This window comes from Theropithecus gelada, chromosome 4 (genome assembly GCF_003255815.1).
Source record: "Theropithecus gelada isolate Dixy chromosome 4, Tgel_1.0, whole genome shotgun sequence".
NCBI lineage: Eukaryota > Metazoa > Chordata > Mammalia > Primates > Cercopithecidae > Theropithecus > Theropithecus gelada.
This window is the reverse complement of record NC_037671.1, coordinates 40,239,973-40,259,231: the sequence shown is the minus strand read 5'-3', so window position 1 is coordinate 40,259,231 and position 19,259 is coordinate 40,239,973. Positions and strand designations below refer to the sequence as shown.

Sequence of the window (19,259 nt, the reverse complement as noted above, 5' to 3'; positions counted from 1 at the left end):
CCCCCCCCCCCGGGGGGAAAGGGGGAACCCCCCACAAAAAAAAAAAAAAAAAAAAAAAAAAAATTATAATCAACATATCTAAATAACTGTATGCATATGCACGCACCCACATACACACAAATACACAAAAATTTGACAACTGTACCAACTCTACAGAACAATGAATGTTTGCCAGCAAGGCTATCAGCAAATGAATTACAGACAGTAAACAGAAAAAGGCATATAATCCTAAAGCAGGATCTACAAATTAAAGGGTTGTTGCAACTTTGTTATAGATTTATTTCTAGTCTCATCTTCAAGATTACTAATATAGCACAGTAACACTGGAAGGAGAAAGGAAACTGAGGTTGAAGTATGCAAATAAAAGATGAAATAATAAGCCACTTTGCCCTCACCACCTCAGTTTACTTTGAAACTCATTAATTCAGTAGACATTTGGAGTAAGTACCAGTGTTTTGGATAGAAAAGGGCTCTAAAAATCTTTCCACTCAAATATTCTATGATCACCATTTCCTAGTATCACATGATTAATGGGACTCGCACTTCTAGACTTCCTAAAAGCAAAATTAGTGTTTACAAATACTTATGATGTACACTGAGTAACAGGTATAGGGGAAATGAATAACCCAGCTTTCAGTTACCATTGGAAGCCTAGGACCTGAATGAAAATAATTTTTGAGAAAGACTTCCTGACATTAATTTGTGCTTCACGCATGGAAATTAACAGCTACTGGATCCTAAGCCATATGAGTTGAGGAAAACACTGTCACTTTATGCAAAGCTGGAAAATTCAGTATTATCTACAGATGTCAAATATTTTTAAACAAAATTCAATCTCCTGGACTGTCAGTTTAGCAACAGGTTAAAAGAGCATTAAGGAGAAGATGGAAGCACATTTAAACTTTAACATCTTTACTCAGAAAACTGGACAATTTAAAGTACTAGCAATATGGAGGTTAATTTTCAAATCTGAAGTACAGAGTATTTAGTTATACTGTTAAAACGACTGTCTCTACAAACCATCAGCAGGGCTTGCAAGACTTTCCTGTACCAGTACAATGTTAGAAATGCCTATGTTTAGTTTCACTTAGTCCAATTAACTGGACTCCTCTAGTACAGAGCTCATTTTTCTAGAAACTTTTTTTTCAACATGATACTGCTACATACTTTTTAATTGAACTATTCTACAGAAATGCATTCCTTTTGTTCTCTCGTTTGCATAGGTTAATACATGCTATAATGTCTAAGCCCATCACCAAGTCTTTCTACGTCTAGCTTTCCCCTTGATGTTTCTATTTCAAAGTTTTTGATACAGTCCCACTTTTTCTTCAAAGTAAGTTTTATGTTTTCCTTATGCAAAAGATGAATTACAGAGTTTATCTGCTATATCAGCTAAAAAAAAGAACTCTATTTTTAGGGTAGATGCAAATACAATAACAGAAGTAACTTATGAGGGTCTCTCTATGACGTGAATTAGTAAACTATTAGCCTATGAAGATCTATTCAGAAACATCTGTGCTGTAAATGTTTGATGCAAGTGCAGCTAAACTTCCAAATAGCCTTAAGTCATTGATGGCTCAAAATTCAATTATCTGAAAATAATATTCCCACAAGATTGTAGAAGCTTACATTCACCTTCATAATTTTTACAATTTTTAAGTATCTCTGGGGGAAGGAGTGTCACCATTAAATCGAAAACTTGGCTTGATACATTATAAAAATAAAAAGAGGCTAACATACCTATTGGTTTCATATACCCTCACCTTTCTAAACATGAAAAAATTCAAAATTCAGCAGCAGCCATTGGTTCAATATTCAGAAATTTAGAGAATTTTGCTAACATGTCTCAAATGCTCATGAAGGAAAAAAGTGTATTTTTAATTACAAACCTTTAAATTTATTTAGTTACCTAAAGAAACTTGTAAAACCACATTTTATGGAGGTAAACTTTACCCTTCTTTAAAAAAAATGTGTGTGTGTGTGTGTGTATACATATGAATGATCTTTTGGAATGGCTCTTCTTTGTGAGTCAAAGAGTTAAAACCATCTATTTTATTCCCAAATAAGTGTCACACCACTCAGAGGTGCCATGTTTTATTTAAAACATACTCTTACTCAGTAACCACTTTGTTCTAATTGGCAAGGCAAAGCCAGGTCCCTAAAGCACACAGCTCGTTACATTCAGTTTGGATTACAAAAACACAAGATGAAACAAACTGCATCGAAATGTACAAATTAACAGCTCAGGAGTATGGGACAGGGAGGTGGAATTAGATTGTAATATGGAACAAAATCCACAGGGAGGCTGGGGAACAAATCACTAGTGTCTCTATAAACTATACAAGGTTTCCAAATGAGCAAATACACAAAGCAAAGGACAGGCTTTTCCATAACTCAACCAAACTGATAAATATGGCTACAACAAAACAGGAGTTTTTTCCCATACTATTATGCACACATGTATGAGAGAACGCCAGTACCAACTGGAAGGTTTAACAAATGAAATCTGCAGGTTGCACAGTCTAAATATGAAATTCATCTTTGCTTTCACACTGACAATGTGCAAACAGCCTTGCAATTAAATCATACTTCCAAACATTTTCAAAAAAATCTTCTGAGAAGCTAAACACAGGAGACTAAATTAGAAATGGTGCTTCACTATGCAGCGCAGAGAGCAAGGTTAATGAGCTAAAAGTCATATGAACAAGAACAAGAAAGATGTTAAGAAATGAAGATCTCACCACCAAAACAGAAAATGTGTTAGACAAAAACACTCCCCCCACCACACATGCACACCTTTTCCTAAATTAGCTACTCTGTGAAGCTTTCAGCACTGTTTCTCTAATTATGACAGGATCTAGAGGCAAACTACAACTGAGCTAAAAGAAAAGAGCACAAGAAAAGAGAATACTCCTACACACAAATGCAAAACAATGTTACTGTTACATCCTCACAGTACAATCCCAACTAATCTATTTAGCTTTGGTTTTCACAGTGCAATCGCATCTAAGTCTACTACTTTCATTCCTAATAACATCAAACAGTGGAGATTAGATCAAGTCTAAACGCTCACAGATCAAATCTCAGTTGTTTAAAATTTATTTAATCTTGGGAACATGAGTTAACCCATCTGAGTCAAAGTTTCCTTATCTGTAAAATGGAGTTATAAAATCACCAACATTGTGAGGATCAAATGTGATAATATTGTATTAAAGGACATCATAATATAAAAGGGCTGCAGTAATCTTAGTTAAAATTGCAATTATTTCATTTCAGGATTTTACTGCCTTAAAAAGAAAAACATATAATTGTCCATATCTTTCTTTTTTCACAAAAACTAATTCTTGTTCCACTACTAAAGTGTCTGTCTTTTGGCATTCTCCATTTAAGATTTTGTACCATTTTTCTTTTTCTTTTTCTTCAAACCAGAGGTCCTAAGGTATTTTTTCTTCTCTATCCCCAATATTTAGTTTAAAAGTAAATTAAGAAATGTAAAACAACCTTTGATAATAGTTAAGATTGTCACTCTTTCTTGCTGCTGCTTTTGCCACGTGATATGCAAGTTCTTGCTTGGCCTTCTGCCATCACTGGAAACTTCCAGAGACCTCCCCAGAAGCAGATGCCAGGACTATGCTATTAAACCTCTTTTCTTTATAAATTTTAAAAAAAATAGTTAAGACTGTTAACATATAGTTAGATCTACTTTACACTGCAAGAACCAGCTAAGCACTGAGGCTTTTAAATGGTATAAAATTTTATAGCATGAAAGATGATATTTTAGTCATACATTAATGGCCCAAAAATAATGTCCAATCTTTTTACTCATCATCCCTGCTGTGGACTAAGAATTAAGTACAAGGGGGTTATTATATCCAGGAAAAATGTCAAAAAGCAACCTCATCATACTCTTCTAATTCACACACAAAGGAAACAGCCAGAACAAGAATTACACTAAGTATCTGAAACTTGGTGGAGCCAAAGCCTCTGAAGCACAAAACAGTCTCCTGCTTTTCTGAGTCTATCTGAAAGTTACCCATATTCCTGACAAGTCTAAACGGGAGCCCATAAACCTAAGCCTGGTCATTCTGATACAGTAGCCTGCACTAGTCTACTGAAGACATGAAACATAGGGAATATTAGCAATTAACTTCCCACTCCACTCCCCGAGACAAAGTCTTGCTGTGCACCCAGGCTGGAGTGCAGTGGCATGATCTCAGCTCACTGCAACCTCCGCCTCCTGGGTTTAAGTGATTCTCCTGCCTCAGTTTCCAGAATAGCTGGGATTACAGGCGTGCGCCAGCACTCCCAGCTAATTTTTTTATTTTTAGTAGAGACGGGGTTTCACCATGTTGGCCAGGCTGGTCTCTAACTCCTGACCTCGTGATCCGCCCACCTCAGCCTCCCAAAGTGTTGGGATTACAGGCAAGAGCCACCGTTCCCGGCCTTAACTCATACTACTTTTCATGTCACAGAGGGTTGTCTAATTACATGAAAAGAGGCCAACCATTTCCAACCCAAACAATTCTCTAAACTAGAAGTCTCCAAGCTTTGATAAAGGTGTACCATCAGTATAAAACGTGAGTGCACATCTCTTCCATGTCTGTTTTAAAAGTAGTTACATATTCCTGTAGTGGACTGAATGATGCACCCTGTCCCTGTCCCCACCTCCCAAAATATGTTCACCCAGAATCTGTGAATGTGATAATTTTGGAGAAAAAAGCTTCTGCAGATGTAATTAAGTTAAGGATTTCCAGATCAGATAATCTGGGATAATCTGGCCAAGGACACTTATCCTTAGAAAAGACAGAAGAGGGAAAGACAGAGACTCACAGGGGAAAAGGCCATGTGGATGAAGCAGAGACTAGAGTGATATGTCTATCAGCAAAGGAATGCCAAGAACTACTGACAAGCCAGAAACAAGCAGCAGCATGGAATAAATTCTCCCTCAAAGGTTCTAGAGGAAACCAACCCTGCCATTACCTTGGTTTCAGACGTCTGGCCTCCAGAACTGCGAGAGAATAAACTTCTGTTGTTTTAAACCACCAAGTGTATGGCAATTTGTTGTGGCAACCCTAGGAAACTAATATAGATACCAATGAGATTATGTATACAGGACAGAAATAAACACAAGTAGGAATTCTAACATTTTCTCTCTATGCCACAAAGGATAATCCTGTCTTACCATAAAGAGACCACAGCTTTAGACCAACGTGTAGGAAGAAATAAAGCAAGTGACAGACTACACTACCTTAAAAGACCTAGTAACTACTAAATTTCTTCCACTTTCCCTATCATACTCTAATACATGGTCACAATTTTCCCACTTGAGGCCCAAAAGAAGCCACCTCTCAGCTATTTCACAGCACTGAGCACTTTGTTTCCCATTAGAAATGCAACAATTATTTTTGACATAATTTCCATAACATCATCATCTTTAACACACTGCTTCATATATGTTGACTAGCATAATAATTAACCACACAATTTAAGAATGCTTATTAGTAAGACCTCAAACTGCTATAGACTAAGAGATCAGAAAAGGCTGCCACAGTCCAGCACTGCTAATCTGTTAAGGACCTGTTGCCCGAGTCTTGCTAGCATTTCAGAGTGAGGCCACACCGTAAAGAACAGAGTTTCTTACAGAAACATTATTTTAACATAGTCAAGCGAGTGCTGAAGAAAAGGAGAGAGAGAAAACACAGGATTGCAACTGTGGTATAAAAATGGCCGCTGAAAACAAATGTCCCTCTACAGGGGACTAGATAAATACATGAGGGCATATTATAATGAAGGTGACCAATTAATGTATCAAACAAATTGGTACACTTACAAGAGTACCAGTTTGGTACAAAGAGGTACTATTAACATTTTCACTAGCACAAAGTGCATAAACGGAGATTGTTCTAGGTTAATCTAGATATTAATTATAACGGAATATTATAGTTAAAATGAACAAGAGCAACGTGTCAACATGATTAGTTTCTAAAAGTATTATTTAAAAGAATACAAGTTGTAGACTGACTAGTACAAAATACCATTTAAACATTTTAAAAACAGAATCATAATATTTATATAAATGCCCATTCATAATAAAAAGTATAAATACAAGGATAAGGAGAGCAGTTGTCTCTGAGACGGGAAGATGATGAATAGGATAAAAGAAAACTGTGACATTTTAGTGCCCTTTTTAATGTGATAAGGAAAAAGGCAAAACATCAACATTTGTTACTTCTGGGTGGGTTTGTGGATATTCTGAATGTCAGACACCCAACTATCCAACAGGTACCTACCAACAGACACATAATGGTTAAGTAGAGCCTGGTAAGTTGAGCTGTCCCCTTTTAACAAACACATGACCAAAATGTGTGTGTGTTACACTTGGGAAATCCCTCTTGGGTGTTCGGCTTTGAAGAAATCAAACAGTATACGAAAGCAACCAAGTCAGAAAGATTACAAAAACAGAAATACTCTATTCAAACACTGCTTTTTTTTTTTTTTTTTTTGAGACGGAGTCTCGCCCTGTCACTAGGCTGGAGTGCAGTGGCCCCATCTTGGCTCACTGCAACCTCTGACTCCCTGGTTCAAGCGATTCTCCTGCCTCAGCCTCCCAAGTAGCTGGAACTACAGGCACGTGCCACCACGCCTGGCTAATTTTTGTATTTTTAGTAGAGATGGGGGTTTCACCATGTTGGCCAGGATGGTCTCGATCTCCTGACCTCATGATCTACCCGCCTCAGTCTCCCAAAGTGTTAGGATTACAGGCATGAGCCAACACACCTGGCCAACAGTTGCTTTCTTTTGGGAAAAGGTGAATTTGAAAAATCAAGGTATGACAAGCTTACAAATTCCACCATCCTGCAAAATTTTTGGTATTGATCCACATGGCCTTTTCCCCTGTGAGTCTCTGTCTTTCCCTCTTCTGTCTCTTCTAAGGATAAGTGTCCTTGGCCAGATTATCCCAGATTATCTGATCTGGAAATCCTTAACTTAATTACATCTGCAGAAGCTTTTTTCCCCAAAATTATCAATACCAAAATTGGTAATTTGTTTCTAAATTATCTGTGGAGTTCCTACATTTCTTAAAAGAAATATATATAAGAAGAGCTTAAAATTTGTCAGACTCACTCTGTTCCTCTTACTGTGTGTCCGGAATTGGTGGGTTCTTGGTCTCACTGACTTCAAGAATGAAGCCACAGACCCTCGCAGTGTTACAGCTCTTAAAGATGGTGCGTCCGGAGTGTGTTCCTTCTGATGTTCCGACGTGTTTGGAGTTTCTTCCTTCTGGTGGGTTCGTGGTCTTGCTGGCTTCAGGAGTGAAGCTGCAGACCTTCACAGTGAGTGTTACAGCTCTTAAGGTGGCGGGTCTGGAGTCGTTCGTTCCTCCCAACCGGAGCTGTTCCTACCTCCCAGTGGGTTCCTGGTCTCGCTGGCCTCAGGAGTGAAGCTGCAAACCTTGGTGGTGAGTGTTACAGCTCACGAAGGTGGCGCAGACCCAAAGAGTGAGCAGCAGCAAGATTTATTGCAAAGAGCCAAAGAACAAAGCTTCCACAGGTGGAAGGGGACCCGAGCGGGTTGCCGCTGCTGGTTCGGGTGGCCTACTTTTATTCCTTTGTCTGGCCCCACCCGCATCCTGCTGATTGCTCCATTTTACGGACAGCTGATTATTCCATTTTGACACAGCGCTGACTGGTGCCTTTACAAACCTTTAGCTAGACACAGAGTGCTGATTGGTATGTTTACAATCCTTTAGCTAGACACAAAAGTTCTCTAAGTCCCCACCCGATTAGCTAGACACAGAGTGCTGATTGGTGCGTTTACAAACCTTTAGCTAGACACAGAGTGCTGATTGGTGCATTTACAATCCTTTAGCTAGACAGAAAAGTTCTCCAAGTCCCCACCCATCCCAGAAGCCCAGCCGGCTTCACCTCTCAACTGTAATGCCTCAAAATTCAGCTGTAACCTACAACTCTTCGCTTTTCAAAACTGACTAGAATCATACCACTTTTACTCTGGTATTCTAACAGGAAATGGGAAGCAGGAAAGCAATTAGTATGTAACTGCAACCACTAAGTTGCAAGTTCGTAAGGAAATATTTTAATTTACTTGGTATGAAATGGGAATTTGTTATCCTCTTCTGGAACTATCATGAAACTCAAGTCACTTTCAAGAAAGATGTTAGCATTTTGGTTTATCTACGATTTCACCCTGTGCTCAGCATTGTTGTATCACTCACGTTGGATGTCAACATTTAGATTTCCAATGCTGCAGACTACAGCTAATTTTATTTTGCTCATTCCAGAAAGAAACAAACCACTTCTAGATTGTATAAATTCACTTCACTTTTTAAAAATCTGTAATTTGTGCAATTACATTAATACTTAAATCTGAAAATACAGAGAAAATTCAAATTTAAAGCTCCCCAATTACTCTTACTCTGAGACTACCACAATTAAATTTTTCATGTGGCATCTTCCAGCTTTATCTCATGCAACCATACACTTGTACATCATATGTGAACCACATATGATAGCAAATTTCTTAAAAGTTAGTCTTAAATGAAACTATGTTTATACCATGTCTATGGTTTATTAAAAATTAAGTATGTACACATTTAAAAGTCCATCAACCAAGTGGCATTTTGTATACTGTGAAACATGTATTGTTTGCCTTATGATAAGCATCTGTTACCAGTGCTACTCCAACAACTTTCCATTCCTTAAACATATCTTCTGACTCACTGCCTTATAAAGCTACTTCTGGTCACCATACTCCTCTCTTCTCCCAAAACTAGTATTTCTAAGGGTTTGTGGGGCATAGAGATGATGTCACATTAATAGAGGAGTTACTTCAGTCAGTTCTTCTAAAATTTCTGCCTTCCCCACTTGTGATCATCCTCTTTGATGCTTCTGTCATCCACACTTCTATTTAGGAGGTCAGCAAAACCATTCTGTGAAAAGCACTGCTGTAATGATAGCTGGCCTTCAATATGCTAGAACAAAAGGTCATCATGAATTAGGTACTAACTATTCCTAAATATTAAACACTGGTCAACCAAATGCACAAATCCATAAATTGGATTTGCACTCAAATAAAAAAAAATACCATAGGCAGTATCATTTCTGCTTTTGTAAGAGGCAGGAATATTCATTAGACTCATTAGACTCTATGCTTGACTTTTAATATGTATTTTAACACTGTAGTAGGCTATCGGGTGTAGTTTAAGCTTCACTTCTAAACGAGAGAGAGAGAGAGAGAGAGAATTTCTAAAGGAACTTAAAATTGTTTCAGCAGGCAGGATATTAACTAGTCATGCCACGCAAATGCAACTGGAGAAAGCAATAGTGTGTGGGTAAAAAATATAGAGGAGATAAGCAAATATTTTCTTTAGATACTTGAAAATGTCTTTCTAATATTTTTATAAAAGCAAAAGTGGCAAGGTTGTATAAAATGTAAATAGACAAAGATCACTAGAGACAGATAATTATAAACATAGAAAGTAAAACTGTAACAAGTCCAAAGAAACACAAGGACCATGGCTGAACTCTAACTTCTAATTTTTTTTTAACTTTGTATTCATTTAGGGGCACAAGACAGTTCCTTATGATTATTTGATGTGAACCACCTTATTATTCAAAGGCCTTATTATTCTGGCCTTCTCCCAAAACCATGCTTTACTAAATTACAATGGGGTCTCCATGTGGGGACAAATATACAATCTAACACAGGCTGAGTACCCCTAATTCAAAATGCTTGAGACCAGAAGTGTTGGGATTTGTTTTTCTCAGATTTTGGAACATTTGCACTTTGGAGCATTTCAGACTTGGGATTTGGGGTTCTCAACCTGTATACATTTTGTCTCACTGCTACTTTCAAAGTCTTCACTATAAAGTTAACTTTTCATCAGTGAGGAAGCATTTCTTCATATCTATGACTATAGATACATAAGGTAAGAAGCAGAATACAGTCCTTTTTTTTTTTTTGAGATGGAGTCTCGCTCTGGCTGGAGTGCAGTGGCACAATCTTGGCTCACTGCAACCTCCGCCATCTGCGTTCAAGCGATTCTCCTGCCTCAGCCTCCCAAGTAGCTGGGATTACAGGCATGCGCCACCACACCCAGCTAAGTTTTGTGTTTTTTGTAGAAACAGGGTTTCACCATGTTGGCCAGGATGGTCTCGCTCTCCGACCTCGTGATCCACCCACCTCAGCCTCCCAAAGTGCTGGGATTATAGGCATGAGCCACTGTGCCCGGCCCAATACAGTCCTTTAACATGGCACAAATACTGTTAAAAGCTGAATAAAAATCCACCAGTATTTCTTTTCTTTTAAAAACTTAAATATCTGACAAATTCCAAATTTTGAACACGTAAGAGCCGTCAGCTTCCCCAATTCTCCCAAGTCTTTCCCACCTATCCCCTAGTTTAGGCCCAAATGTAAAGGTCTAAAGCTTACACTATGATTACTTCCTTGCCCAAATAGCATAATGAATAGATTAAAATTAACAACAACAATGAAAATATCTTTAATAAAAATCTAGCCAGGCTCCTCTGAGCCCTCTTCTGGACCAGGCCTCAACCTGGACCTTTAAAAACTACGGACTCTCAAAACAAATGATTTGGTCCACCCACTCCTTTCACATTAAAAGACTTAAACACTAACATTTCTTTTTTTTTTTTTTTTTTTAAATTTGAGACAGAGTCTCACTCTGTTGCCAGGATGGAATGCAGTGGCGCGATCTCGGCTCACTGCACCTCTGCCTCCCGGGTTCAAGCAATTCTCCTGCCTCAGCCTCCCGAGTAGCTGGGACTACAGGTGCACGCCACCATGTCCGGCTAATTTTAAACACTAACATTTCTAACAGCTCAAGGTTACCTCCCTAGGATGACCCTAGCCTCCCTTAAAGTGTCTGCCTCTCAAAGCTCAAGGCTGCCAAAGAATCTACTGTTCGTTCTAGCCAGTATCTGAAGATAGGCCCTAACCATCCTCTTAGATCATTTACTAAAAAGGGTTTATAACTGTGAATCCTTCCTCTGTCCCTTTGAGCCGTACTCCTACAACTCAGGAGTGTCTTTTAAAGCCATTCCTTTAAAATGTAACCATCAGGAAAAATAGGGTATCTATTCCCCAGTCACAGTGGCAGCTAACAGGCACAGCTGGCCTAATCACCATATTTTACCAATCTTTTTAAGTTTTTCACTTCCTGGACTCTACAGATCCCCTGTTTATCCACCCCAAGTCCCCTGCCATTCTCCCTTTAAAACTCCCAGTCATCTCTGCAAATCGACATTGACTTCATTTCATACTGGACTCTCTTCCCTATTGCAAAAGTGTATTACTGACTAAAATCTGTCCTTAGAACTTTAGCTAGTATGCAGCTTTATCTTTGACAAAATGAAGAAGGAAAGTTAAACATATCCTAATTAGTAAAGACTTATTTATATAGGATCGCTAGATATAAAGTTCTTTTTTAAAAAAGTAAAAACAAAAAAACACCTAAAAGTTTCAACTTTGTGAAGGAGTCATAATTCTAGAAGTTAACCAATTACCACTCTGGGGCTAGAAAAGGACCTTGGCACATGTCAAGCCCAAGTCCTTCATTTTATAATGATGAATCCAAGGTCCAAAGAGATTACATGACTTACCCGAGGTGATTTCAATGAGGGATCTGCAGGAGTTTTTTTGTTTTTATAGAGACGGGGTCTCACCATGTTGCCCAGGCTGGTCTCAAACTCCTGGCCTCAAGCAATCCTCCTGTCTCTACCTCCCAAAGTGCTGGGATTATAGGTGTGAGCCACCATGGCAGCCTCTATGATGGATTTGATGAGGGGCTAACTCAGCATGATTCTCTTCCTGACTCCAACATGAAAATATTCTGTTATATTCTCATTGATTAAGCAACATTAACCATTAATCATTCAAATTAAGATGAGCAATGAGTATCTACTACCCTATTAAAATACACGCATTTTTTACAGTTCTACTGTACACCAACAACAGTAAACCAAGGAAAGTTTGTTTGGTGCAAGTACACAGGAGATAGGATTTCATTCAAGGAAGACTGTTTCAACCGTCCTAGGCAAATATATGAAGCACCTTGGTAAGGTGAAACTGCTTTCTCACACAAGCTAAGAAAACAAAACCCCATGCATAAATCCAAGGGAGGGTCAAATGATTTAGTCTTAAAAACAACCGAAAAAAAAAAGAAAGAAAAATGAAAGTAAATGTAAAAACCCTTTTTCTGCACTTACCAGCAAAGCATTTGGAACAGAGATTCATAGTCTTGCTGGACCTGGGGCAAACAAAAAGAAAAGAAAGAAAGAAGAGCTAAAAACTCCATATCACTCTAATCAAAACATAAGATGTCCGAAATGTAGGCAAAGAACTTTCTGGCCAGGCAACTGAACTAATAAACTGATAAATTAATAACAAGTCCCTAGCTAGCCACCACTCCCCCCTCAACAAAATAAAAATAAAAAAACAAAAATATAAAAACTTGTTTTTTATTTTTATTTTTTACCTGTAAGTTAGCCAATGCTTGCTTTTATTTATTGTGTATGTTAGCAGCTTATATAGCAACAAGTTCAGAAACATTCTAAAATGCCCAGAAGATGGTATGGGAGTCAATTTAAACCACATGATTACCACATTCCCTCTTTTCATACTGAAAAATATAGAAGTTATCACTATAAACAACAAAGACTTTGAAAACGGGTAAAACTTTCTCCTCATATACACAGTCATTTATCTCTATAACATTAGTTGAACTTTAATCTTCCCTATTTCAGATCCTAGTCACATTATGACCTTCTTGTTTAAAATTCTCTCTTCAGATACTCCAAATTATTTTTCATGTCCTTTCATCCATTAATAATAGCTACAATTCACTGAATACTAACTTGGATGGGCATTTCACATACATTATCTTATTAATCATCCCAACATCACTAAGATGGGTATTACCATATTGTTTTGCTTCTAAAATGTACTTTTTAAAAAAATCACATTAGCATTTCTGTAACAAGGAAATACCTTAGAATTGTTTACAAGCAATGAATAATTTAACCTGTTTATGCCAGAGGTTGGAATTTTTTGAATTTTTGCAATGAGACCAGGGCAATGACCTTGAGCAGGATATAAATAATTCCCACATGCTTAGTGTTCCAATAATGGAACACTATGTTACCCCCTCCTCTGCCAAGGTATTATTCAACTTGGGGGGGGGGGCCGATCTTAAAAATCAAAGACATATAGTCTCATCCCCATTACATAGGTGGGCAGCCTGTTCTAGGTCACAAAGCTAGGAACTATAGAAAAATATCTGACCTTGGGTGTAAGCAAACTCCAAAGGCCAACCCAACATCCTTTGTTCACAACACAGCACCTGGCAGCATAGCACCCCAGGGATTACATGGTGGGCAATCAATAAATGACTTTTCTGGCCAGGCGCAGTGGCTCACACCTGTTATCCTAACACTACAGGAGGCCGAGGGGTAAGCGGAATGCCTGAGCTCAGGAGTTCGAGACCAGCCTGGGCAACATGACAAAACCCCATCTCTACTAAAGATAGAAAAAATCAGCTGGGAGAGGTAGCACATGTCTGTAGCCCCAGCTACTTGGGAGGCTGAGACACGAGAATCGCTTGAACTAGGGACGCAGAGGTTGCAGTGAGCCGAGATCACACCACTGCACTCCAGCCTGGGCGACAGAGCAAAACTCTATCTCCAAAAAATAATAATAATAATGACTTTTCTGTTACATTCATCTGACTGCTGTTTCCCTTCCTGATCCTATCTCAAGAGGACTCATTCTTATAGCTCTCCCTTCCAAAGACCTCCTGGAATGCTCTATGTTAGGCAAGCTGACCTATTTAAAACCTCATTCCTCAGCAATTCCATTTCCAATATTTGAGCCTTTGACCAGAACTGCCCCTAAAAATAGAATAAGCCAACCTTCTTTTGCCCTCTTTACTATGTTTTACAATTAAAGAAAGCCTCCCTCAGAAAGTATTCTCTGATACTGACTGCGCATGTGCTGGAACTGAAGACCTAACAGTTAACTGCTATATGCAGTGGTGTGATCTCAGCTCACTGCAACCTCCGCCTCCTGGGCTCAAGCCATCCTCCCACCTCAGCCTCCTGAGTAACTGGGACTACAGGTGCATGCCACCACACCCAGCTAATGTGTGTGTGTGTGTGTGTGTGTGTGTGTGTGTGTGTGTGTGTGTGTGTTTGTAGAGATGGGGTTTTACCATGTTGCCAGGCAGGTCTCTGACTAGTGAGCTCAAGCAATCCACCTGCCTCAGCCTCCCAAAGTGCTGGGATGACAGGTATGAGCCATTGTACCTGGCCAACACTGTTTGTACTTTTTAATTTTTACTTGATGGCAGAAATGATTATATTGTTAAATGTGTCTTCGAATTTTTTTTTTCAATTTTGAAGGATATCAATGTTTTAATGACAAATAAATTAGCCTTCATGCTAATTCGTCTTGGGGAATTAAAGTAACAGTCCTAATTTCTGGCAATTCTAGAAACATCTTATTTATAGTATTTTCCTGACACATACACAAGACTACTATCTCTCCCCACTCGGAGAAACACACACATGCAAAAAACTATTTTAATATAAATATGGAAATTTTAAAAAACTCTGTCACCATATCAATGTTCCTCAACAACCTTTTTTTTTTTTTTTTTTTTTTTTTTTTTTACTCAACTGGAAGGAAAAACCTAGGGCACAAGAAAAATAAAGAAAAGTATAAAGAAAAATCAGTACCAGCACATAAGTATACCAAGCCCTTCCAGTCCTATGGTCCCTGAACTTCTCCAGACTAGACACGTATCATAAAACTAAAAAAATCTAGACTACAAAGAAAGTTCCTTCTTCAATGAAGGGAATCAATCTGCAAAAACTGTCACATTTCTAAAAACTAGTCTGTAAAAACACAATCTGCAAAAACTAGTCACATTTCTGAATTCAACCTCTTCTAATAGTCCAGACAAAGGAGGAAAGGGGAGGGAAGGGTAAGAGGACAAAGAGAAGGAGAAGGGGGCGAGTAGTGGGGTGGTAAAGGAAAGGAAGGAAAAAACAAACCACAATACCTACTACACACTAAATATCATCCTCGTTTTCTTAGAGGTAAAATTAGATTAAAGACTACTAACAATCTGCTTCCCGCCTCATACACATATAGCCAGAAAAACTAACTTCCTATGGCAGCCAGGAAGCAGCCAACAGCTCTACTAAATCATCACTCTCTACTCACCCTAGGCAAACAAGAAAAAGATCAGTTCAAACAGATGACATTCTAGCTGGCAATGACAAAGGAGGCTTTCAACGGTGCAACCAGCCTGTCCAAACTGTTACACATCACTCTAAATTGTTCAGACCATGTCTGCAAATTTTCTTTTTAAGGAAATATTACAATGATGGAGCTGTTAATAGGGTGTTAGTTTCTATAATGTAACAATATGGATCCTGCTCACTTTAAAAACTAATTTTAATGTAACAATTTAGATCCCAAGTGGGTTATTGTAATTAGCAGTGGTTTTAAATTCAAGGACAGCAGAGCAAAATGCCTCGATTTTTGTGTGTTTCAAGTATTTGCACTAAAAGTTATAGTGTATAGATGTAAAACTAGTCACGTTATCATCTGTGGCCCTGTATATATTACTAAAAGTTTAGTCCGGCACCATCTAACAATTACAGACAAGATGAGGCATGGCCATCAATAAACTAGTCAAAAGAAGAAGAAGAAAAATTAAAATATACAAATGAAAGCCCCTGTAGAAAAGGGAAAAAAATACAATGAAGTGAATTAAAATGCCAAATAATTTTTCCACATACGAGAAACTTAATGAGGCTATCAACTCTAACACACCCAATATATATCAATGATTGTAGCTGTCCCACTATATATCCCCAAATGTAAGATAAGGTTTTCTTCCCTAAAGTTATCTTTCAGAAAGAAGGAACTGCTTTACAATTAAATCCTTACTTTTGGGGCAGACACCAATTATTTTATAGTAAGTACTAACAAGGGCCAAAAAAAAAAAAAAAAAAAAAAAAAAAAGGCTTCAAAAACAACCTGGAAGTGAGAAAGAGAAATCCAAGCATGCAGTCATGCCCAGGGAAATGAATGGTGTTTGGGATTTCAAAAAAGGAATATAGAGTCACAGTCCCAGAGGCATCTCTCCAGTTAGAGTCTGTGAAAGGCTGAGACAGTGAAGTTCTCATCACTAGTCAGAGACACTAGTCAGACATACCGAGGTATGGAAGGATGTCAAGCCAACTCTAATACTGGATACTTTGTCATGGTTACCACAACAAATTAGTTTTATAAAAAGGAGGATACAGTTTTAAACACAGATTTAATACTTATTTCTACAGAGTGATTACAAATAGTAGCTGCCACTGAAGAAGGCCTCTGAAGATCTTCTAGAAAGCAGTGCAGTAACAGCCTTGAAATGTGAGGAAGATAATAAATGACGTCAAGATGATGACAACTCTTCTAATGTTACATGAATGAATTCTTGTGGCTTGGGATAAATATTCCAGTGATCATAACATTTACAGATTTCAAAGTGCTTTATCTCAAACAACTTGGAGGCTGAAAAATAAAATGAATATGATATCTTCTGAAAAACCATGGTCAATAACTTTTAAAATGGCTTGGTAAATATTAAATAATAATTTGGTAAATATTGAGTCCAATGTCTGTGCAGACATGGAGAATTTAAATCTGTTCATAAATGTGGAAAAACTAACATTTTAAAATTTATATTAGGAGCATATACAAATTACATATAATTTTATATAATCTATGACCTTTAAATATACATGCAGTTACCATCAGGACAAAATGGGTGAACATATATATAAGATCTCTTGGCCCGGCGAGGTGGCTCACAACTATAATCCCAGCACTTTGGGAGGCCAAGGCAGGCGGATCATGAGGTGAGGAGATTGAGACCGTCCTGGCCAACATGGTGAAACCCCGTCTCTACTAAAAATACAAAAATTAGCTAGGCGTGGTGGCGCATGCCTGTAATCTCAGCTACTCAGGAGGCTGAGACAGAAGAATCACTTGAACCAGAGTCGGAGGTTGCAGTGAGCCAAGATCGCGCCACTGCACTCCAGCCTGGGCGACAGAGACTCTGTCTCCAAAAAAAAAAAAAAAGGGCGTTTTTCATGTCTTGAAAACACACAGAAAACTTTCTTAACCATCTAGTATGAGAGCAATTACCTGAGAATTAAACTGAGAATGACAAATTTAAGAGAGATAACAATGAGTTATTCTCTGGCCTTATTTTTCTTCTTGCTATCAATGTTGCTTTTGAAAATAGGTGGGGTTGGGGGAACAACAACACTTATGGAGCTTAGAGTACTTTTCCCAAAGTGTGTCAAAATAATTAAATATTCACCTGTCCTACCCAAGTGGCAAATATTTTTGCTTCATCCACTCATCTACTCTCATTAAGATAATTCAGGCTTGCAGAGAGAGGCATTCTTTTATCTATATTTATGGTAAATTAAATCAAAGGCATGATAATTTTAGTGAAAGATGAAAAGTAACCTGAAGTATTATTATTATATCTTTGTCAGAAAATGTGTCATAAACCTGGGAGATGATAGAGTTACAAGGGTTCAAACTACAAGGTTAAACAGGCTAGAAAAGAAGCTGTATGGCTGACAAAGACAAGCACAAGGCACTTATAGAAGCTGGAGGATATCCAAGCAAAGACATCTACACAGGCCAGGCACGGTGGCTCACACCTGTAATCCCAGCATTTTGGGAGGCCGAGGCAGGAGGATCATGAGGTCAGGAGATCGAGACCATCCTGGCTAACATGGTGAAACCCCATCTCTACTAAAAATACAAAAAATTAGCCGGGCGTGGTGGCAGGCACCTGTAGTCCCAGCTACTTGCCAGGCTGAGGCAGGAGAATGACATGAACCCGGGAGGCAGAGCTTGCAGTGAGCCAAGATTGTACCACTGCACTCCAGCCTGGGCAACAGAGTGAGACTTCATATCAAAAAAAAAACCAAAAATAAAAAAGACTTCTACACGATGCAACATTTCTGTTCATGTCATTCAGGAAAGATAAAAATACCAACAGAACATCTACAAAACATGGAGGAGGAGAAAGCAATATCTAGCAATATGCACATACAAGAAAAATTTTAATGTATACATAATGTCACTGACATATTTTTTAAATGTCATTTGTACTTCAACATCTTTCATTTGTTCAAATTCCAAACATTTTATACCTTACATCAATCAACTAGGCCATTCTCAGGGAGTTCGTGAAAGAGTCAGGATACCACACCTACAATGAAACTAGATAAGGAATGGTTGAAAGGTGACGGCAGAAAATAAACTGCTTTCCTTATTCCCAGTCCAATGCTCACTGACAAGTAAAGTTCAAAGTTCAAAATATCCATTTCCTATTTTAATTATTCATCACAAAATACAAGACTGACCAGAGTTTGCAAAAGAAAATTCTGTGGTTATAACCCCCAGCAATTGAGAAGGGAACTCAAGAGTACATCTTTTCTATCTCTGCCCCAAAAAGACTTAAAGTATTCCTGTTCTACAATAACCAGAGATTCTATTGCTTCTTGTGTATCATATTTCATTGCCCTTGTAATCATAAATTTCTAATGTCCAACACATATTCCTCCCACTGTTGTAAACTCCTTTATAATTCTGTCTTCAGGGTAAAAACAGTTGCTACAGGGGTAGTGTTAAGAGCAATGACCTGGGAAGAAAGGCTTAGTTTGAACATGGGACCTCGCAACTGGGTTTTGTCACCCATTAAAATAAAGTGAGCTTAGACCAGTGACTGCTAACATTCTATAAATCTATGATCACACAGTGATATACAGTAGTCCCCCATTATCCTTGGGGGATACATTTCAAGACTCCCAGCAGAAGCCCGAAATCATGGATAGTACTGAACTCTATATACACTGTGCTCTTCCTACACAAACAGATTTCCTAATTTATAAATCCGACACAGTAGAAGATTAACAATAGTTAACAGAACAATTTTAACACTATGTCAGCATCACTATGTTTGTGCTTTGGGGCCATTATTAAGTAAAATAGGATTACTTAAACACAAGCACTGAGATACCATGACAGACACCATGACAGTCTACCTGATAACCAAGACAGCTACTAACAGGCAGGTAGTGCATACATAGTGTGGTTATGCTGGAGAAGGGGATGATTCACCACCAGGGCAGGATACAGCA

At 38.2% G+C, this 19,259-nt stretch overlaps 1 protein-coding gene across 2 annotated transcripts in view; it reads right to left on the bottom strand.

The window, feature by feature from the left end:
- The window catches only part of ZFAND3 (zinc finger AN1-type containing 3), a 329,450-nt gene that overhangs the window by 209,385 nt on the left and 100,806 nt on the right, over nucleotides 1-19,259 (bottom strand). For both annotated transcript variants that reach the window (XM_025382239.1, XM_025382240.1), the window contains exon 2: nucleotides 12,246-12,286. In XM_025382239.1, coding sequence (XP_025238024.1) covers nucleotides 12,246-12,286 — 41 coding nt within the window. The remainder of the gene's footprint in view (nucleotides 1-12,245; nucleotides 12,287-19,259) is intronic.